Below are 21,991 nucleotides of genomic sequence, written 5' to 3'. Positions count from 1 at the left end.
TTTATTTTATTAGTTTATTTGTCAGTAGCACGTATTTGTCGACGGACAAGTATCTTTCATGCAGAATGCCTGGTCATATTGTCAGTCACCAGCCCTGACTCCTGTATTAACATAATGAGGAAACATTGTTCATTTTCTGTGTGTGTCAATGCTGAACGTATCAGTAAAACGTTCCCTGACAAAGTAATTGTTGCTATTAAAAACCTCAAACTTCCTCTGACTTATAGAACCAGACACATTAACTTCTCCTTCACTGATACATCTGCTTCCACTGGTGCACTGTGTCTGCACTACACAATATTCAGAGGTGTTCCTAATATTCTGACTATCTCATGTGTGCAGCTGGGAAGGACAAAAATATAGAAACACCTCTGAAAATAATGTAGTCCAGTACTACACCACCATTAACTATCACCTCAATAATAAACATATAATGGAATTTATGCATTTATGACAATTTCACCAAAAGCAGAAACATTTTAAGCTTCATAAACACAGATGTTAAGACAGGCGTGTTGCATTGAAGTACATACAACTGTACAGGTGTGCCTAATAAAGTGGCTGGTGAGTGTATATTAAAAAAGAAGAATCCACAAACCCACACACAAAAAGATATATACATATCAACCATATCATTATGACCACTTGGCTAAGACTGTGTACTCAAGAATCTGTGTGCAAGTTAGTTGGTGCTCGTGTCCCTTTGAAAGTCACAGCACAGCTTCTGTGAATAGGTTTGTTTCCATAGTTATACTGTCTGAAAAAGCACCAGCATGTCGGCCATTTACTGACAAAATATGTAAAAAGAGTGAAAACACTGGTTGTGAGGAGAAGTTAGAGATAATTTTTTAGACAAATTCAACAGCCTTCCCACTATAGGTGCAATGTAACCACTACAGCCACTGAATGTTACTCTTCATAGAGACCAACATACAGTATTTATCATTTTCAGCCATTTTAACAAAGATTCAAACAAGAGTCATTTTGCAGCCATGACTGACAGTAGATAAAGTCAGGCACACTGAAAATTAGACCTTATGATTTATTGTAATATTAAAAATGCGAATAGTTTGAAATCCCCTCAACACTTGAGATTTTGGTGCCGCAGGCGACACTCAGGCCTGTTTTAGAGGAGCTAAACGCCCCCACCTGTAGTTTGAACACTGGATACGATATATTAAGTAAAATAATGACTCCTGCAGTGCATTTGTGATTTTAGATGTTTTGTTTTTGTTTTTTCAAATCTGAACAAACACATGACCAGAATCAGGTAACATTGTTATATTAGAAATTTGCACACAACACTTACTGTATAAGACATTATTTTGGTCTTAATCTCCCCATAATTAACAGAGGAAGAACTAAATCTACAAAAAAACCCAACTAAAGCTACATTTTGGGGTCAACCCATTTATTCTGCACCTTATGTGGCAGTATTGCCTAATCACATTGCTCCTTATTCCCCCAAGCTTTATGATGAAAAATAGCTTGTCTAAATTTGAAAACATACCATATTTATAGACTCTCAAGTGTTTGCAGCAGATAGTTTATCTGCTTTATGCAGTTTTACAGTCTATCAATCAGCGAGGTTAAAAAGTCAGCGATAACCTTCAATCAGCGAGGTTAAAAAGTCAGCGAACGGTATCACAGTTTCTAGTGTCTCTAGCAGGAACCTATTGGACTTGGGCGGTAATCATGACTCAGAAATCAATCAACTTCCTGCTGGAAAGAGAAGCTGACATTCAAATGAGCATGTGTGACATTTGAGGTCTCTAACAGAACAATGGCTCTTATTCTCTGCACTACCTTGTAATTATGTTGTTTCCATCTTGTCTTTTCTTTCAGCTGCCATTCTACTCTAGTTCTCATGTTGTGTACTTCTCAGTAATCACCATCAATGGATCCTTTCTAGACTTTGTGATAAAGCATTGTAATTCGTTCGAACTGCTGCTAGATGATTTATTCACAGTTTGTGTGATGTATCATCAAACATATGATCACCACATTTGACCATATTTACAGTTTCTGTAGAATTGGTCAAATTCAATTTACTCTCCCACTGTGATCATGGTCATGGGAGATTATTGTGGTATGACAAGTGTGGGTGTCTGTGTGTACTGTATGTGTGTGTGTGCAGGCATTAATAACTGTGTGTACATATGGTGTGTACAAAAGGATTTGAATTTTTGGGAGACATTATAATAGATTTTAAACAACTCATTAAAATAAAAGCAGCTTTTGATTTGATTCATCATGCAGTGACCCTGAGTCTGCTGTAGTCAACCTCTGTTTATACACACTGTAACACTAAAACAATTGTGTGAAATTTCATATCAGGACAAAAGACAAAAACAGAGCATCAAATGAATTCATAAAAATAGATTTTGTACATTACAGGGCGGCATAGTAGAACAGTGGTTGGCGCTGTCGCCTCACAGCAAGAAGGTTCTGGGTTTGAGTCCCGGCCAACCTGGGGCCTTTCTGTGTTGAGTTTGTATGTTCTCCCTGTGCCTGCATAGGTTCTCTCCGGGTACTTCCTCCCACAGGCCAAAGTCATGCAGCTTAGGTTGACTGGTGACAAATTGCCAGTAGAAGTGAGTGTGAGTGTGGGTGTGTGGTTGTTTGTCTACATGTCAGCCCCTCGATAGACTGGTGACCTGTCCAGGGTAGACCCCGTCTCTCGTCCAGTGTCAGCTGGGATAGACTCCAGCCCGACCCCCATGGATGTGCAGGATATGTACTGTACAGCTAGCTGCTTGTGAAGGGCTGAATCAATACACGTCTGTCTCTTCTAACTGACAGGGAGAGTCAGTAAACTCCTATTGTCCTAAATCTGTTACTAATCTAGTCACTGAAGTGTAGATGGTGGAGCAAACAGCAAATAGTCTCACCACATTCCAGTACAGCCAACAGTCAACTGGACTTATTTCAATACTGGCTGAGAGAAACTAAACAGAAGTCTATGGCTGAAAGATACCATGGAAATGCAACCGAGAGCACTATATTTAATCATTAAACAGTCTATGGCTGAAAGATACCATGGAAACGCAACCGAGAGCACTATGTCTTTTTTTAACTGACTTTGGAGCTGCACTGAAGACTTTGTGTATATTTGTTTTCTCATTTCCTTCTTTGCTCCATACTGTAGCCAACAGGCAAACATTTTTTCATCAGGTATGTGATATCCTAAAAAAAGCCTGGTACCTACCACACCTAAGTTTTATGTCTGGCTAAACTTAAAGATGAATTTATTGTAACTCAGCTGCTGCACACACAAACTCAATTCCCAGAACCCGACCTGGCGTTCAGTTTGTTAAACTGTTTGATCTGGACTTGTCCTTGTTGGTTTTCGTAACACATGCTTTGTGACGTGCCTCTTATGTTAAAGCTCTAAAAAGGGGTTACATGATTTTTCTTTAGTAAAGTAAGTAAATAAGAAGTAAATAAAGCCCACATGATTGTTAATGCCTTTTATTGAAATCTTCAACACATTTGAAATGAAAACACTACTATAAAACATGTTATAAAGAATTTTATTATTTTGATTCTGCTCTTGAAACAGTGTTTGATTAATACCAAAATGAAAACACAAAATAGTTTTTCAAAGAGATGGAGATGGATTAATCAAATATATCCTTTATGCACACAAAACACATCCTGTAGATCTAAGAACAAGCACTGTACAATGGACGTAGTCATGTGTCTCTCTCTCTCTCACACATACACGTACTCAATAAGCCCTTTGGTTCTTTGTTTGACATACAGAAGACCATATAGGTCATTGCTAGAAATATCTTTAAATCTACTCAAAATAAAAACATAAAAATGAAGCAAACCTCTCTGAAACACAGATACATAGTGGAATATGTACATAAAAAAAACCTCACAAATATGTTATATTACAAAAATATAAAATAAAACAAACATTTGGTCACGTAAAAAGTCAGCCCTTGTGTGCCAACTGAAACAGTCGCTTCTGTTTCCTCAAACCTTGAACCCATAGGGGAGATCATGTTGTTACCTGGAGCTGTGGATCCATTTCTAGTTTAAGTCTCAACAGAAACTCTCCTGTGCAAATATTACATGCAAAACACACACAGAGACACGCACATCTACACACACGCACAGAACAATCACACAATCACATCCATGTAAAGTAAGAGATGACTCTTCCATGTCGTTGTTGGTGAAATGACACAGTGTTTTAACTGCAGTTTCAGTGAAACCTGACACCAGCTGGACAACAGCTAATAAAGGAGGTACACACACATACAAGAAACAGGTGCTTTGAAATACACATAAAATCACAGGAGGTTCAGTATATACAGTAAATACAACATGTACTCAGATGGAAATAGTTTAACATTTCAAAGGAATCATTGTGTTTTCCTGGAGCCTCTCATGTTCATATATTGAACATAAGAGCTGTTTTACAAGACACACCTTCTGGATTATAGCAGTGCAAAGGCAGAAAAATTATGTTTATAACATGTCAACCAAAGGCAAAGCAGAAAGATCAGTATTTGTACACATACATCTTCATCTCGGAGTCTTTCATAGAATTCACCCTTCAGTCAACACACACACACACACTCACACACTGACACATACATATACTCGTGCAACAAAGATTTTCATGTTAAAGTATTTTCCAGATGAATCTGTCAGACACATTGGGGCTGTTCAAACATAATCCTTCCTGTCGTACCCTCCACCTGCACTGGCGCTACGTGGGGTGGAGTAGATCATCCGGGGTGGCTTGTACTGCTTTTCTTTTGGCGGGCAGCTGGTACACAGCATTGCTCCACCAATTATGAGCAAGGCAGCTGCTCCGAAGCCGATGTAGAGCGAGGCCCCCAGCTCCCTCCTCTGGGCGTCAATCAGGGTGGGATTGTAGAAATCTCGGACGATGACGCTGGCAGTCCAGGAAACAGGGATGAGGACCAAAAGGCCAGCGAGGACAAAGAAGATCCCAGAGATGATCATCACTTTGGCCTTGGCTGATTCATCTTCAATGCAGTTAGTGCATTTGGCCCCGACAATGGAGATCATGACCCCCAGAAGCCCAAGTATGATAGCGACGATTGTCATCGCTCTGGCGGCCTGCAGATCCTGAGGCAAGGCCAACATGGAGTCATAGATTTTGCACTGCATCTGGCCCGTGCTTTGCATGACACAGTTCATCCACAAACCCTCCCAGATAATCTGAGCAGTGACAATGTTGGCTCCGATGAAGGCCGTCACCTTCCACATTGGCAAGATACATGTCACTATGGCAATGAGAAATCCAATGACTCCGAGGGCAATGCCCACTATCTCCATACCCATCGACATGCTGGCTCTTTGTCTGATGGCAGAGCAAAACCTGAATAATAAGTCCACAGGTTGTCCAACAAGCAAAGCTTGTCAGAGCAAAGAGTCTCCTGTTCTGTAGCTCAGGTGTCTGTGAAAACCGTGAGCACCTGTAAGAGGCTGCGATGTAGCTGTGAGATGCTGCCACAGAAACCAGAGACCCTTTATACCTCAGAGGAATGAGGAGGAGTCCCATGGGGGTGATGTCAACATAAAAAACACCATCTGTGCACAAACAATGGGGGAGGAGTGCCAGTGGAGGCAGGGCAGGTAAGAAGGGTTGTGATGGAGGGAGGGTGTGTCTTTGTGTGCATGTGTGTAGTTGTTGGGGGTTGGTCGCTGGTAAGATGGCTGCCTTTTGACCTCCAAGAAAACTCTTCATCTGTTTTCTCCCAGGAATTGTGTTCAATATCAAGGACTATCAAACTGTGAGCAAGGTGTGGAATAAAGATAAAGTAATCAAGGCATTTAAACAATGTCTGACCAGATAAATTACTGATACTCTTAGTGGAGAGGTAAGGACACATGAATTGAGTTAAAATGTAATTCCATAAACCACAGGGGAGATCAGAGAAGTAGCTTCATTCTCTGGCTACTTTAAAAGCTTTGTTGTGAATAACACACTGAGGCCATATGTTGTTGATCTTTCATTACTTTCTGGTTCCAGTCCTGTGGGTTTCTGCAACAGTCAGGATTCTATGCTGGGAAAACAATCCTGAGCTCTGCTGGAAACCGGAATAACTGCACCCAGAGCAAATATGAGGATAGAGACACCATAATAAACCATGTACCAGACACCCTTAGCACACACACAGTGTGAACGTCCAGTATCAGTTAAACTCGTTACTCTGACCAAACACTTTCTGGTTCAGTATACGTTATAAAAAGAAGGGTACTGGATGTGAGAAAAACACAAAATTCCCATCAATTTACTGTTGCTCTAAGCATTAGTTGAACATGCAGTGAAGATTAGTCAAACAAGCCAGAACATTTGAATTTTTACATCATTTGTTCAGAAAACAGTAAAATAAAACAGTGCATTCTGTTTATAGACAAGTGTAATTTACGACACATTAGTGAGATGTGATTCAAGAAACTAAATTTATAATGGAATTTTGTCAGAAATTATGCAGTTGAATAATTTTCTAATAATTTGCCACAAAATCTGCTGAATGTTGTACTATACCATATGCTGTCAACCCACTAATGCTTTCTAAGTTATACAGCAGCTAACAGAAACTAAAGGAAAGGTTGACACATTTTGTCTTGACACAACAGTCAGGAGCCCATATGAGCAGTGAAACAGCTTTTGCTTGCTGTAATCATTCCTGTTTATACTGACCATTTAAAAATACCTTCCTAATTTACTTGAAATGTGAGTGATGAGGAACATTCAAAAATACTCAAAAGTCTTTTTACTATAAAGAAATCCCTCTTTGTGTAGAGATAGAAACAAAGAGGGAACTTTTGTGCTAAGAGAGTGTCATCATAGGTTTGAGTAACAGGCTGATCCAATGGTTTGGTCTTAAGCTGAGGGCCAAACAACAGACGGGCTCTGTTTGTCGTTTCATCATGGAACATCTTCACCAGTTTAATTTTGTCAGTGTTTATGTAACAACATCACATGATGCACTTCTACCGAGAGAGCAGCCGTAACCTGAATCTTAGCGCTGGAAAGTACTGTATAAGTACTTTCACCCATGCCCTACTTGTACTTTGACTTCTACTTGTATTTCTACACTGTGGTATTCCATTTAAGTAAAAGCCACCACTGGGTGGTAATATTTGGCCATGTCCCTTTTATTCACAGAGGAGTTCAAAGATTAAGTTAAAAATTATTTTGTGAATGTTGAAAAAAGGTTGTTCGCTGTTGTCCAGAGAGGCAGAAGTAGGTCATGGGCAGCATTACGCAGAAATACAATAACAGTCTGCTGTACCTGCCAAAACATAGAGAAGTCATTTGACTATTCAAAACAGGAAAGGGTTGCTCTTTGTGGTACACACAAAAGTGGGAGAGCCATCAGATGGGACTTCCCTTTGCTGTCGTTGCACGAGTATCTGTAAGAAAATCATCTGTCACATGCATCTCTGATGTACGAGAATGTGAAAGCAACTTAACATTCCTAAAACACAGCCAACCCCCTCTTTAAGTAAAATTAATTAGGTATATTAAAAAAAACTCAAGGTCATAATATATATAGATTAAATCCTGTTTATTTCACTTTTCTCGCAATGTGCTCATATTGTCTTGATGTTTTTATTGATTTTCTGATATTAAAGTGACTGTGTTAAAAATTTTTCACTCATGACTAATATTAAAAACATTATTAATGATAATGTTAATAATCAAATTCATCCTTGGTGAATTAGGCTGGTAATATTTCACTGTAAAAAGTAATTATTAAGTTTCTAATTATTTATGATTGCAAACACTTCCCTGGATCTAAATACAAAACATTTGAATACATGAAGTCACGTGCCTCATACAACTTAATAAAAGTGAAACAAATACAACATTAACGCAAAAAAGGTTTTAATCTCTGTAGAAAATACACAGCAACATAAAAGAATGTGAAGTGTGAGATTAAAAATTAAAATCACTCATATATTCCTCTAATTCAAATGCTGACTTTACATAACATGCCTCACTATTTTGTCCATTCCACCATTTTGACCTTGCTTTGGCTCAAATTGGCTCAGCTGTGTAATGTTTCACTTTCCTGACTCAGTCTGTCTGCATTTTGTAAGAATATTAACAAAAATATTATTCCTCATTTAAAAACGTATTCAATTACATTACAGTTACACCAGTGTCCTTATTTGCTTTTAGAGTAATGACATTATGATACTTAATATGTACAGAAGGTGATTTCAGTACAATGACGAACATCCACAATAGATCCAAATGAGCGAAAATAAATATATTAAACAATGGTTTTACTCTGGGATACAAAGTCTCTTCACTGAACTCTGACAATAAATCAGTTCTCAAATTACCTTAACTGTCCATGGCCTTTTGCCTTTTGAAATTTGATGATAATTTCCCTCTGCTTGCATTAGACCAATTGCTATATGTAAACAGTATCATCACACATACGCAGAGAGCTTCCAAAACCACACATATCAAAAACAATCTACACACATTTTTGTTCCTAAATGTCCACAAAACCCCAAACACCTGCTTTTAATCTTTTCACCCTAATAGGTTTCAGTTAAACCAATAAAATGACATGTTTAGATTTTTATATCCTGAACAGGACTCATAATAGTAATAACAATGCCTTCTTGGTCCTGTCTGCTTCCATCATACATAGTCCTTCCTGTTGTAGGAGCTTTGAGCCACTGATCTCGGTGCGGCTGAGTATGCTACACGGCTCTGGGGGTTCATGCTGTACCTCGGTTTCTCTTCCTCTGGAGGGCAACTGCAGCAGAGAATGGAGCCTCCAATCATCAGCAGGGCTGCAGCGGCCCAACCCAGATACAGTGCTGCTCCGATCTCCATCTTCTGTCCAGAAGGGATAAGAGGACTGTAGAAGTCTGTCACGATGGTGTGTGCTGACCAGGAAACTGGCACCAGCTGGGTAATAGCTGCTGTGATGAATGACCCCCCAGACGCAGCCATGACCCTGGCTTTAACGGCCTCATTGTCGATACATTTGGTGCACTTGGCTCCCACCATGGAGATAAGAAGAGCCAGCACCCCCACAATGATAGAGACCACAGTGAGCGCCCTGGCAGCTTGCAGGTCCTGAGGTAGAGCCAACATGGAGTCGTAGACCTTACACTGCATTTGCCCCGTGCTCTGGAACACGCAGCTCATCCACAGGCCCTCCCAGTACACCTGAGCCGTAACAATGTTGGCACCGATGAAGGCGGAGACCCTCCACATCGGCAGAGCACAGCAGACCACACTCAGCAGCCAGCCGAGCACTGACAAACTGACACCGACAAGTTCAAGTCCAAAAGACACCATCATGCACGTAGAAAGACCTCCCCTCCCTGTGTGAATCAAAAGCTCCTTTGTTTGTTCTTTCTTTCTTCTTATGTCCTCTTTGTTGAATTGTCTCTTTCTCACAGTTCTCTTTGCTTCTCTCGCAGCCTTTAAATGTTTAAAAAATATCTGAAGGCCTTGATTTTTCCCTTCAAGGTCCTTTTTGGTGAATGTTTCCTTCCACCAGGATCCTTCTCCTCAAGCTGCTGCACCTGCTGCTGAGTCTAGAGGTGTGAGTGTATTACAGTCTGCTTCCTCCAAAAACTCTCTATTGCACGTACGTTTTATTACTTAATAGTCAGGCCCTTCTAGGAAATAACATCATTATTCAAACCAAGCCAATCAGATGAGTCTTGCGCATCAACCTCATTTGCTATCTGGATGTGCTGGCGCTCATCTGTGTGCCTTTTTCAAATCAGGAGTGTTTTTATGGTTTAACCTTTTGCCCATGGTACTGCTGGGTGTGATGCTTTATTGCTGTCAGTAGGTAATGAGTGACCAGGGCAGAACTTGTTTTGTGGTTGGTAGGTGACCACATGAAACTACCAAAGTGTATTCTAAAAGATTTGTGTCTCTGTATGTTACAGTACAGTAAAATCTCGAGATAATGACAAACTAGAAATGCTAAGAAAACATTTGATTGATACTATAAGTAGCACCTGTGAATCATCTGTTTCAGAAGATTTTGAAACTGTGTCTTTCGATTTCATGCTGATTTTATGAGTGAACCTTTCAGCAGCCCAGAGTCATAAATGCATAAAAGGTAGACTGGAACACAATGTTCCATAAAAAGGCCAAAACCGATACTGTGTCAGTCCTTCTTTTAATACCGTCTGACGTCTGTTCTCTGTTTATGACACACAGCTCACTGGTATCTGCTGAAGATACACATTCATGAAAACAGGTGGGAAGTATTGATTGTGTATGAGAGGAAAGACTTAACAACATTGTGTCTGAGGTCATGTTCACTCTATGTGTGTATTATTTCTGTAAACACTTTTGGAATGTTGTGTAAATCAGGTCCAATGGACTCTGGCTTGTGAGTCTACCTGCTGCCATTATCACAGTCTGAACTACTTTTATCTTCTGTTTGTGTACACATGAACACATTTCAGTACTAGTCAAACACGTCTACCACAGAATGGCTAACCCACCAACCATGATAAGATAAAGCCCCACATCAGACGATTAATTGAGATAAACTTTTATTTAGAATGTAAGCAAACAATCTACCAACAATTCAAATCATATCAGACTGTCAGTAGTATTGAATTCTTTGTTTGCCTGTTTAAGCAGGAAATACGTGATGGTTCAGCACCAGCACCACAAAACCCCTAGTTCTTTGAAATAATAAATCATTAATTTAGAATCAAATTGTTTATTCTGTGTAAAAATGAAACAAACAGTGCTTTCTTTAGCTAACTTGGTGCCGCTTGTTATTTACCCCCAGCTGGGAACATCACTGCTGGTCCCCACGCCCACATCCCCACTGAGATGAATTAGGCCAAATACTCTACAGCAACACAATGGGGGAAATATAATGCAGCATGCATGATATAAAATAAAAGTAATTTGACTAATATCAACTATAAAGCACCAGAAAAATGTTGCCTGTATTTAAGGCAACAATTTGTCCTTGTTTTTCAAGTTTTTATTCATTACTACCAACAAGCATTGTATTTTGACTCCGGCATGGCTTTGACCATGTAAACAAATAACTTGCATACGATTCTAAACAATATAATGTGATACAACACAGTCAAAACCTACTTCAGTAGCTGTGAAAATCCTGATGGGAAATTCTTGATACAAACTTTTACTCAGTCTTAAGAGTCTATGTAATTGAATAATTCACAATTGCCTGGACCACAGTTGTTTTTATCAAACTCGGCTGTAAAATAATAGTATATACAGTAACTGTATTTATTTTATTACCTAATTTTTTTATTCTGTAAAACTGTCAAAATTTGGCTTGTTGAGATGAGAAAGATTCCACAACGGTCACAGTTGACAAGCATGAAGCTTGTGCATAACTGCCTTTAGCAATTGAAACACAAGTAATAATTTTCTATTGCAATGTACTTATTGCTCCCAATGAATAGTTTTGCCGTACTCACACTCATATCCTCGTGTGTATCTTTCAAACATCTAGCCATTCATTTCAAACCGCCTGTTTCAAAGAAAGGTCACTGGTCAGTGCTCATACTGTTTTGAAAGTGGACTCTCAGTTACAAAATCCTTTAAACAACGCAGGAAGCCGCTTAGAGATTTATGGACATATTAAAAACTACAGTTAAAAGCTCTTTGAACACTGGGTAATGCCATACTTTCACGACCACCCAGGGATCCTCCTTTCTCTTTGTGTGTAACAAGTTATGTGTTGTTTTGCTGCATTATGAGCATATAGATGAAATGTTTGGTTTCATACCCTCACACGTTCTCACAGCACAACTAAACACTGGCAATACAAATGTAGAAAGACACACAGACACACAAAAAACACACAATAAAGTGACAGAAATGTTTGGAAAGTAGAAGCTGCTGCATCCCACTGGGCAGAGTGGGGGACAGCAGAGAGAAGAGCTACACATTAGAGCTGCTTTACTCTCATGTCAGGATTACAGCATTTTGAAGTTACAAAATCCAGACCTACCAAATACGTGGTATATCATGTCACTTGCACGTACACTGATCCGTCTTGGTGGCCTTGCCCCACTCCACCCACACGTTTCCTGTGATCTTTTGTGAATAACAAACTACTGTACAGTATATTCACACTTACAATCAGCCGCTTCACAGAACACACACAGAGCTCATCTCAAAGCTGACCTCAGTTTCACATGGTCTCCAAGTTTTTCTATGAGCTATTTTGTTCCAAATCATGTACCTTAAGTCCCTAGTACCCACAGTACATGATTGCAGCAGAATTCCTTTAAGTAGCAAAATGTTAAATGGTCTTATATAGCACCTTTCTATGCATTGCTTTTTGGACAACAGCACTGAAGACTCCAATGTCGTAGATAAGGCATCGCAAACTAATAGGAACCAGGTTCAGCCTGCAAGATAATTTCATAAGCTCCCCTTCATTATAGTTGCATGTAGCTTGATTTTGTTTTTACTTTTCCCCAGTATTATTTAAATGCCAGTCTTTTACAATAAACATTTAATTTTCTAGCATGGCTAGGAACGTGGAGCATAAAAATTGTCTCTTTATGTCAAATTTAACATTCAACTTGCTGCACCTACTGTATAAGTATGTACACAGTCTTTAAACATAACCACTTAAACTCAGCTCAGCAGAACTCTGACACCAAAATGTTTCCTTTAAAACCCCAAAGAAAGGCTGGTGTAGAGAACAGAGATGCATGAGTGGTGATTTATTTTTCTGTTATGGTTTATGGACTTACTTCCTGTTTTGTGCTTTTATTTTGGTTAGTTTCCTGTCTTGTGTCACCTCACCTGCCCTAGCTTTACCCCATTTCACAATCACCATTCATTGTTTCCACCTGCTGCTTGTTATCCTCTGGTCACCTGCCTGTATACACTCCTTCCTTTAGGTTTGGCTTCTTCCTGGTTGGTTTTGTTCTCATGGCTTGTTGCCTGTCGTCTCCGTTCTCTCAGCTCATCACTCCTGCATATCTGCCCCAGTTCAGTACCAGTCTCTTGTTTGTTCCTGATTTTGTTTGGTTTGTCTCGTTTCTGTCTGAGGTTTTTTGGATCAGCAGTACTTGTATTTATTTCACTGGCTTGGTTTTGATTTTTGTACCCAGCTCCGACCTACAGTAGCTTTGTACTTTTTGTTTTACTATCAGGTTGAGCCTTGTACTTTGTTCCCGTTTCTTGTTTTGTTACATTAAAGTCCTATTGACCTCTGCCTTGGGTTGCGTCTGCATATTTGGGTCCTTCCTTTGCCCGAAACCTAACATTTTCAGTTTAAGAAAGTTGCAAAAGACCAGCTACTTTGGAGTGTAGCTTTTCTCTGCTTCTACAGTATTATTACTTGGCCAGTGGCCAGTCAGTGAGTTTGCGATCGAGTCCCTGGCTACAGATTCTTTGTTTAAATTTCTTTAGATTTAATGTCATCATGATTATTTTCATGTTTACTAAACTTTTACTGATAATCTAATATCACTTGTAGCCATACTAATGAGAGGGACCTTTAGGTCTGTGGACCTAAAAGAACCCCAGTGTTTAGAAGATTGTTTTGATATGTTAACAGCTCCAGTGGCGAATAAATTCAAGCAGCCCTGTCTCCCAGAAAATATATGCATTTAATTTGAAACAATATGTTATTGATATGGGTCCAGTCATAGCAACTTGATTCACATTTTAATGATAACGTTTAAAGCACTTAAGGATTGCTTAAGGGGAAAAACTGTAGTCTTGGTTAAACATTAAAAAGTTGCAGGAGACTTGGAGCACAGAGGCAACACATACTTTATTAACAGAAAAGCTGAAACCTTAATATTGTTTTAACTCCCCTGTAGGACTCAGGAACACTGATACCAAAGTCTAAACCATCCACTCCAACCACCCATCCTGCAGTACAACTGATTAGTATTCACATTTTCTGCAACATGTGTTTGTATAAGGTTATTTCTGGGTAACCCGGTTGAGTTAGGACATTCTTGACGTACAGTATTTTAACGGAGCAACGTGACCATATTTGGTTGCTCTAAAATGTTTGTTGGAGGTATTGTCATTTAAAACAGACGGAGGTGAGTCACCTCACACAGGACGTTACTCCACCCATGTGCTGTTTAGGGTGAAACTAGAAATGCAGGAGGGGAAATGAAGAGAGAAGACAAAAAAAAAGTTCTGTTACTGTCAAGTTTTCTTTAGATGCTCACTATATGTTAAAATTGTGCATTTTATTATGCTTGTAGTGATGCGTTCAAAGCAGTTCCACATTTTCTTTTGTTAAACCTAATAACCAAGGGTGGTTGGGGGAGGGTAAACAGGTTTTGAGTTTGTGCACTTTGGAGGTGGACCTGAAAAACAGAGTATGGTTGTGAGCTGTTTGACTCACTGGCCCCTCCTCCTCCTCAGTGAGCTGATCATATGTACCTGCTCTCATCTAAATCATCTCCCATTCAGCAGACTCGCCTAACAGAAGCCTTGCCTGCATTGCCATCAGAACGAAACAACCCACAGGCTTGCGTCACTTACAAGAACTGCAGCATACAGGGAAAATTGTACGGACTGAAGTGTGGACTGAAAAGAAGTTTCACTTGAAGGGACTCGAAGAACAAACCTACTATTCACAATGGTGTCTGCTGGGTTACAAATGCTGGGCAGTGCTCTGGGAATCCTGGGCTGGATTGGTGCCATCATTGCCTGTGCCCTTCCTATGTGGAGGGTCACTGCTTTCATTGGCAGCAACATCATCACCTCGCAGACCACCTGGGAAGGCATTTGGATGAGCTGTGTGGTCCAGAGCACAGGCCAGATGCAGTGTAAGGTCTATGACTCCATGCTGGCCCTCAGCCAGGACCTTCAGGCTGCCAGGGCCCTGATGGTTGTATCCATCGTGGCGGGAATCCTGGCTATCTTGCTTTCTGTAGCCGGGGGGCAGTGCACCAACTGTGTGGAGAATGAGACATCCAAGGCAAAGATGTACATTACAGCTGGGATTTTTTTCATCATAGCTGGGGTCCTCTGCCTCGTCCCTATTTGCTGGACGGCCAACACCATCATCCAAGATTTCTACAACCCACTGGTGTTAAATGCCCAGAAAAGAGAATTGGGTTCTGCACTCTTTGTTGGCTGGGCGGCAGCTGCTTTGTTGATAATCGGAGGAGGGATGCTCTGTGCCCACTGCCCATCTAAGGATGACAACTACACTGCCAAGTACTCAGCTGCCAGATCTAACGCCTCAGTACCAGCATCTGGAAAAAGTGGTGCACCAACTGTGTGGAGAATGAGACAGCCAAGATAAAGGTGGGCATTACAGCTGGGATTGTCTCTGCACTCTTTGTTGGCTGGGCGGCAGCTGCTTTGTTGATAATCGGAGGAGGGATGCTCTGTGCCCACTGCCCATCTAATGATGACAACTACATTGCCAGGTACTCAGCTCCTAGATTTAACGCCGTAGCACCAGCATTTGGAAAAACCTTTGTCTGAAACAGAAATCATGGAATAGCTTCTACAAAGCACTGTTTACTGGGACAGATGCCCTGGTGCTGCTTGGTTGTGAGTGATTCAAGATGTTACCTGAGCAAAACGTGCACCTGTGTGTTACTCCTCATGGGAGTTTAAATGAGAAAGTGACCACACCCAAAAAGGAAATTCAACAGATCTGTTCAAATACCTTCCATATTTGTATTTTTGTTGATGAATGAGTGATAGGTATTTTTCTTAATGATATAAACACTCTAGTCTCAAACTTATTTCAACAATGCTCATTTTTCTGTGTGTAAATGGGGTATGTATCCTGTGTATGACTTTCATGATGCACCAGCTACATTGTAAATAAATATATTGTTTGAAACTGAGAACACTTGTGCTTGTTTTTATTTTCACACCACAGCTGTGTTCAACATCCTTTCCTTTAACAGTTTATTCAACACGGGCAATGGACAGCCACTGACTGCCCCAGGGTTAGCTACAGAGCTAAACTTCATCTGGGCAGGAAATACAAAGACTAAACATGATTCATTCAGTGGTTTTAAAATGGGACAAATTATTTTATTGGGATTCTTAAAAGTAATGAGTTAACTCTTTTATATATGATTTTTCTTTTTGCACATTTAGTGAGGCATAAATGTCAATTCTCTACTGCATTACGATCATAAAATGGATCCTCACCCTAACAGCATTAGAAAAACACTTGTCTTTCTTGTGGAACAGGTTTAGGTGTGGTGGAAAAAAAATAGAGGAACCATGGCTGAAAACAGGCCTTTGTTTAGACTGCAGGCCTGCAGGCAATGGTACTTTATATAGACCCACAGGACCAATTTTTTATTTGGGAAATTATTCAAATAGCAGGAAATATTCACACTCAGTAAAACATCACATTAAATGTCAGATTTTTATTCTTTGAAAGTTACACAGTGGTTGGCAGTTTATCAGTTTAATTTTGTAAAGTGAACAGCCTTGCATGTATCTTTACTTCATTTGTGGTCTTTGTGATACTGTTAAAGACCCTTAACACACCACACAAACCCACAGTTAATATAATATATGTTCGAAGTGGTTCGTGTGATCATTGTTAACTGTGTGTCCTGCAGGCAATGGTACTTTATATGGACCCACAGGACCAATTTTTTATTTGGGAGATTATTCAAATAGCAGGAAATATTCACACTCAGTAAAACATCACATTAAATGTCAGATTTTTATTCTTTGAAAGTTACACAGTGGTTGGCAGTTTATCAGTTTAATTTTGTAAAGTGAACAGCCTTGCATGTATCTTTACTTCATTTGTGGTCTTTGTGATACTGTTAAAGACCCTTAACACACCACACAAACCCACAGTTAATACAATATATGTTCGAAGTGGTTCGTGTGATCATTGTTAACTGTGTAGTAAAAAGATATTCAATTGTTAATTCACTGTTATTTGAATAAGGATTTGTTTAGGAAACGTTTTCATGTGAGTGTTTTCCTTTCAGATAAACCCACTTCATGGTCTGCTTGAACTGAATGTTCTGACCCAAATGAAAGTGTTAGGTTTTGCTCAAGGACTGTCCTGTGTGTGTTTGTGTGTGTGCATGAGCACAAATGGGATATGGGGACACTATTCCCATTCTCGAAGCCCTGCTTGTGGTAACAAAGCTTGTATGTGAGGGAACAATGAGCAGAGAAAAAACAAGGTAGTTGGATATCAGCTCTCAGCTGTCACCTTTTGTCTAAGAACCCAGAAGCTCCACCCTGAAAGTCTGAACCACAACAGGACGCAGTTATGTTCTCACAGTGACATCTCAGAGCATCAGAGCAAAAGCTTCCTCAAGCAGGTGTGAGATCCCTCCACCAGTAAAGTCTGCAGTGTTTTTATGCAAAGAGCAACCTTGTCTTTCCTACCTGTATAGAAGTTGTGCAACCCAGAAACTCCACCCTGAAAGTCTGGACCTCAGCAAGACGCAGTTATGTTCTCACAGTGACATCTCAGAGCATCAGAGCAAAAGCTTCCTCAAGCAGGTGTGAGATCCCTCCACCAGTAAAGTCTGCAGTGTTTTTATGCAAAGAGCAACCTTGTCTTTCCTACCTGTATAGAAGTTGTGCTCTGGCTGCAGTGGCATGACCATGGCTTCACAAGGCCTCCAGGTCACAGGTATGATGCTGGCCTTTGGTGGCTGGATGTGCGCCATTGTCTCCTGCGCTCTGCCCATGTGGAGAGTCACCGCTTTCATTGGGGCAAACATCGTCACGGCTCAGGAGACCTGGGAAGGCATTTGGATAATCTGTGTGGTCCAGAGCTCAGGCCAGAGTCAGTGTGATGACTATGACTCCATGCTAGATCTCAGCCCGGATCTTCAGGCTGCCAGGGCCCTGATGGTTATCTCCACTGTGGCGGGTACCCTGGGTATCTTGCTTTTTGTAGCCGGAGGGCAGTGCACCAACTGTGTGGAGAATGAGACATCCAAGGCAAAGATGTACATTACAGCTGGGATTTTTTTCATCATAGCTGGGGTCCTCTGCCTCGTCCCTATTTGCTGGACGGCCAACACCATCATCCAAGATTTCTACAACCCACTGGTGTTAAATGCCCAGAAAAGAGAATTGGGTTCTGCACTCTTTGTTGGCTGGGCGGCAGCTGCTTTGTTGATAATCGGAGGAGGGATGCTCTGTGCCCACTGCCCATCTAATGATGACAACTACATTGCCAGGTACTCAGCTCCTAGATTTAACGCCGTAGCACCAGCATTTGGAAAAACCTTTGTCTGAAACAGAAATCATGGAATAGCTTCTACAAAGCACTGTTTACTGGGACAGATGCCCTGGTGCTGCTGGGTTGTGAGTGATTCAAGATGTTACCTGAGCAAAACGTGCACCTGTGTGTTGCTCCTCATGGGAGTTGTAATGGGAAAGTGACCACACCCAAAAAGGAAATTCAACAGATCTGTTCAAATACCTTCCATATTTGTATTTTTGTTGATGAATGAGTGATAGGTATTTTTCTTAATGATATAAACACTCTAGTCTCAAACTTATTTCAACAATGCTCATTTTTCTGTGTGTAAATGGGGTATGTATCCTGTGTATGACTTTCATGATGCACCAGCTACATTGTAAATAAATATATTGTTTGAAACTGAGAACACTTGTGCTTGTTTTTATTTTCACACCACAGCTGTGTTCAACATCCTTTCCTTTAACAATTTATTCAACACGGGCAATGGACAGCCACTGACTGCCCCAGGGTTAGCTACAGAGCTAAACTTCATCTGGGCAGGAAATACAAAGACTAAACATGATTCATTCAGTGGTTTTAAAATGGGACAAATTATTTTATTGGGATTCTTAAAAGTAATGAGTTAACTCTTTTATATATGATTTTTCTTTTTGCACATTTAGTGAGGCATAAATGTCAATTCTCTACTGCATTACGATCATAAAATGGATCCTCACCCTAACAGCATTAGAAAAACACTTGTCTTTCTTGTGGAACAGGTTTAGGTGTGGTGGAAAAAAAAATAGAGGAGCCATGGCTGAAAACAGGCCTTTGTTTAGACTGCAGGCCTGCAGGCAATGGTACTTTATATAGACCCACAGGACCAATTTTTTATTTGGGAAATTATTCAAATAGCAGGAAATATTCACACTCAGTAAAACATCACATTAAATGTCAGATTTTTATTCTTTGAAAGTTACACAGTGGTTGGCAGTTTATCAGTTTAATTTTGTAAAGTGAACAGCCTTGCATGTATCTTTACTTCATTTGTGGTCTTTGTGATACTGTTAAAGACCCTTAACACACCACACAAACCCACAGTTAATATAATATATGTTCGAAGTGGTTCGTGTGATCATTGTTAACTGTGTAGTAAAAAGATATTCAATTGTTAATTCACTGTTATTTGAATAAGGATTTGTTTAGGAAACGTTTTCATGTGAGTGTTTTCCTTTCAGATAAACCCACTTCATGGTCTGATTGAACTGGATGGTCTGACCCAAATGAAAGTGTTAGGTTTTGCTCAAGGACTGTCCTGTGTGTGTTTGTGTGTGTGCATGAGCACAAATGGGATATGGGGACACTATTCCCATTCTCGAAGCCCTGCTTGTGGAAACAAGACTTTTATGTGTGGGAACAATATACAGAGAAAAAAGCAAGGTAGTTGGATATCAGCTCTCAGCTGTCACCTTTTGTCTAAGAACCCAGAAACTCCACCCTGAAAGTCTGAACCACAACAGGACGCAGTTATGTTCTCACAGTGACATCTCAGAGCATCAGAGCAAAAGCTTCCTCAAGCAGGTGTGAGATCCCTCCACCAGTAAAGTCTGCAGTGTTTTGATGCAAAGAGCAACCTTTTCTTTCCTACCTGTGTAGAAGTTGAGTTCTGGCTGCAGTGGCATGACCATGGCTTCACAAGGCCTCCAGGTCATGGGTGTGATGCTGGCCTTTGGTGGCTGGATATGCACCATCGCTGCCTGCGCTCTGCCCATGTGGAGAGTCACCGCTTTCACCGGGGGAAGCATCATCACGGCTCAGGATATCTGGGAAGGCATTTGGATGAGCTGTGCGGTCTCGAGCACAGGCCAGATGCAGTGTGAGGACTATGACTCCATGCTGGCCCTCAGCCAGGACCTTCAGGCTGCCAGGGCCCTGATGGTTGTCTCCATCATGGCGGGCATCATGGCTTTCTTGCTTTTTGTATTCGGGGGGCAGTGCACCAACTGGGTGGAGAATCCGACATCCAAAATAAAGGTGGGCATTACAGCTGGGATTGTGTTCATCATAGCTGGGGTCCTCTGCCTCATCCCTGTTTGCTGGACGGCTATCACCATCATCCAAGATTTCTACAACCCACTGGTGTACAGTGCCCAGAAAAGAGACATGGGTACTTCACTCTATGCACTCTTTGTTGGCTGGGCGGCAGCTGCTTTGTTGATAATCGGAGGAGGGATGCTCTGTGCCCACTGCCCATCTAATGATGACAACTACATTGCCAGGTACTCAGCTCCTAGATTTAACGCCGTAGCACCAGCATTTGGAAAAACCTTTGTCTGAAACAGAAATCATGGAATAGCTTCTACAAAGCACTGTTTACTGGGACAGATGCCCTGGTGCTGCTTGGTTGTGAGTGATTCAAGATGTTACCTGAGCAAAACGTGCACCTGTGTGTTACTCCTCATGGGAGTTTAAATGAGAAAGTGACCACACCCAAAAAGGAAATTCAACAGATCTGTTCAAATACCTTCCATATTTGTATTTTTGTTGATGAATGAGTGATAGGTATTTTTCTTAATGATATAAACACTCTAGTCTCAAACTTATTTCAACAATGCTCATTTTTCTGTGTGTAAATGGGGTATGTATCCTGTGTGTGACTTTCATGATGCACCAGCTACACTGTAAATAAATATATTGTTTGAAACTGAGAACACTTGTGCTTGTTTTTATTTTCACACCACAGCTGTGTTCAACATCCTTTCCTTTAACAATTTATTCAACACGGGCAATGGACAGCCACTGACTGCCCCAGGGTTAGCTACAGAGCTAAACTTCATCTGGGCAGGAAATACAAAGACTAAACATGATTCATTCAGTGGTTTTAAAATGGGACAAATTATTTTATTGGGATTCTTAAAAGTAATGAGTTAACTCTTTTATATATGATTTTACTTTTTGCACATTTAGTGAGGCATAAATGTCAATTCTCTACTGCATTACGATCATAACATGGATCCTCACCCTAACAGCATTAGAAAAACATTTCTGGTCAGGCCTGTAGGCAAAAGTACTTCATATGGACCCACAGGACCAATTTTTCATTTGGGAAATTATTCAAATAGCAGGAAATATTCACACTCTTAATGTAATCTTTCACTGTCAGATTTTTATTCTTTGAAAGTTACACAGTGGTTGGCAGTTTATCAGTTTAATCTTGTAAAGTGAGCAGCATTGCATGTATCTTCACTTCATTTGTGGTCTTTGTGATACTGTTAAAGACCCTTAACACACCACACAAACCCACAGTTAATACAATATACTGTATGCTTGAAGTGGTTCATGTGATCATTTTTAACTAAAGTAAAAAGATATTCAATTGTTAATTCACTGTTATTTGAATAAGGATTTGTTTAGGAAACGTTTTCATGTGACAATTTTCCTTTCAGATAAACCCACTTCATGGTCTGATTGAACTGGATGGTCTGACCCAAATGAAAGTGTTAGGTTTTGCTCAAGGACTGTCCTGTGTGTGTTTGTGTGTGTGCATGAGCACAAATGGGATATGGGGACACTATTCCCATTCTCGAAGCCCTGCTTGTGGTAACAAAGCTTGTATGTGAGGGAACAATGAGCAGAGAAAAAACAAGGTAGTTGGATATCAGCTCTCAGCTGTCACCTTTTGTCTAAGAACCCAGAAGCTCCACCCTGAAAGTCTGAACCACAACAGGACGCAGTTATGTTCTCACGGTGGCACCTCAGAGCATCAGAGCAAAAGCTTCCTCAAGCAGGTGTGAGATCCCTCCACCAGTAAAGTC

General features: G+C 40.5%; 5 protein-coding genes across 11 annotated transcripts; 3 read left to right on the top strand and 2 right to left on the bottom strand.

The window, feature by feature from the left end:
• Positions 1–3,559: 3,559 nt before the first annotated feature.
• LOC109970451 (claudin-3-like) lies at positions 3,560–5,463 on the bottom strand. The gene has a single exon (XM_020618010.1). The coding sequence runs from the start codon at positions 5,332–5,334 to the stop codon at positions 4,684–4,686; it is 651 nt and encodes a 216-aa protein (XP_020473666.1). The 5' UTR covers positions 5,335–5,463; the 3' UTR covers positions 3,560–4,683.
• Positions 5,464–7,933: 2,470 nt separating this feature from the next.
• On the bottom strand, positions 7,934–9,333 carry LOC109970453 (claudin-4-like). The gene has a single exon (XM_020618014.1). The coding sequence runs from the start codon at positions 9,326–9,328 to the stop codon at positions 8,657–8,659; it is 672 nt and encodes a 223-aa protein (XP_020473670.1). The 5' UTR covers positions 9,329–9,333; the 3' UTR covers positions 7,934–8,656.
• Positions 9,334–9,551: 218 nt separating this feature from the next.
• Positions 9,552–20,803, top strand: LOC109970494 (claudin-4-like). Of its 7 annotated transcripts, none has more exons than XM_020618060.1 (3): positions 9,552–9,573; positions 14,444–15,243; positions 15,459–15,798. In XM_020618060.1, the coding sequence occupies exons 2-3, from the start codon at positions 14,610–14,612 to the stop codon at positions 15,464–15,466; spliced, it is 642 nt and encodes a 213-aa protein (XP_020473716.1). In that variant the 5' UTR covers positions 9,552–9,573; positions 14,444–14,609; the 3' UTR covers positions 15,467–15,798. The 7 variants fall into 7 exon arrangements, with proteins under 7 accessions (XP_020473716.1, XP_020473714.1, XP_020473717.1 ...); XM_020618058.1 differs by lacking the exon at positions 9,552–9,573 and adding an exon at positions 12,896–12,990; XM_020618061.1 differs by lacking the exon at positions 9,552–9,573 and adding an exon at positions 13,340–13,361.
• On the top strand, positions 17,588–18,379 carry LOC109970493 (claudin-4-like). Its single transcript, XM_020618055.1, has one exon. It carries the CDS (start codon positions 17,588–17,590, stop codon positions 18,227–18,229), a length of 642 nt encoding a protein of 213 aa, XP_020473711.1. The 3' UTR covers positions 18,230–18,379.
• Positions 19,863–20,513, top strand: LOC109970492 (claudin-4-like). Its single transcript, XM_020618053.1, has one exon. It carries the CDS (start codon positions 19,863–19,865, stop codon positions 20,511–20,513), a length of 651 nt encoding a protein of 216 aa, XP_020473709.1.
• Positions 20,804–21,991: the final 1,188 nt, after the last annotated feature.

The sequence above is a fragment of the Monopterus albus genome, unplaced genomic scaffold (genome assembly GCF_001952655.1).
Source record: "Monopterus albus unplaced genomic scaffold, M_albus_1.0 scaffold199.1, whole genome shotgun sequence".
NCBI lineage: Eukaryota > Metazoa > Chordata > Actinopteri > Synbranchiformes > Synbranchidae > Monopterus > Monopterus albus.
This window is presented reverse-complemented; position numbering and strand designations above follow the sequence as displayed.

Bases quoted from the DNA above. Each gene is read 5' to 3' on its own strand.
- LOC109970451 (XM_020618010.1), bottom strand. From the start codon at position 5,334: ATGTCGATGGGTATGGAGATAGTGGGCATTGCCCTCGGAGTCATTGGA.
- LOC109970453 (XM_020618014.1), bottom strand. From the start codon at position 9,328: ATGATGGTGTCTTTTGGACTTGAACTTGTCGGTGTCAGTTTGTCAGTG.
- LOC109970494 (XM_020618057.1), top strand. From the start codon at position 14,610: ATGGTGTCTGCTGGGTTACAAATGCTGGGCAGTGCTCTGGGAATCCTG.
- LOC109970493 (XM_020618055.1), top strand. From the start codon at position 17,588: ATGGCTTCACAAGGCCTCCAGGTCACAGGTATGATGCTGGCCTTTGGT.
- LOC109970492 (XM_020618053.1), top strand. From the start codon at position 19,863: ATGGCTTCACAAGGCCTCCAGGTCATGGGTGTGATGCTGGCCTTTGGT.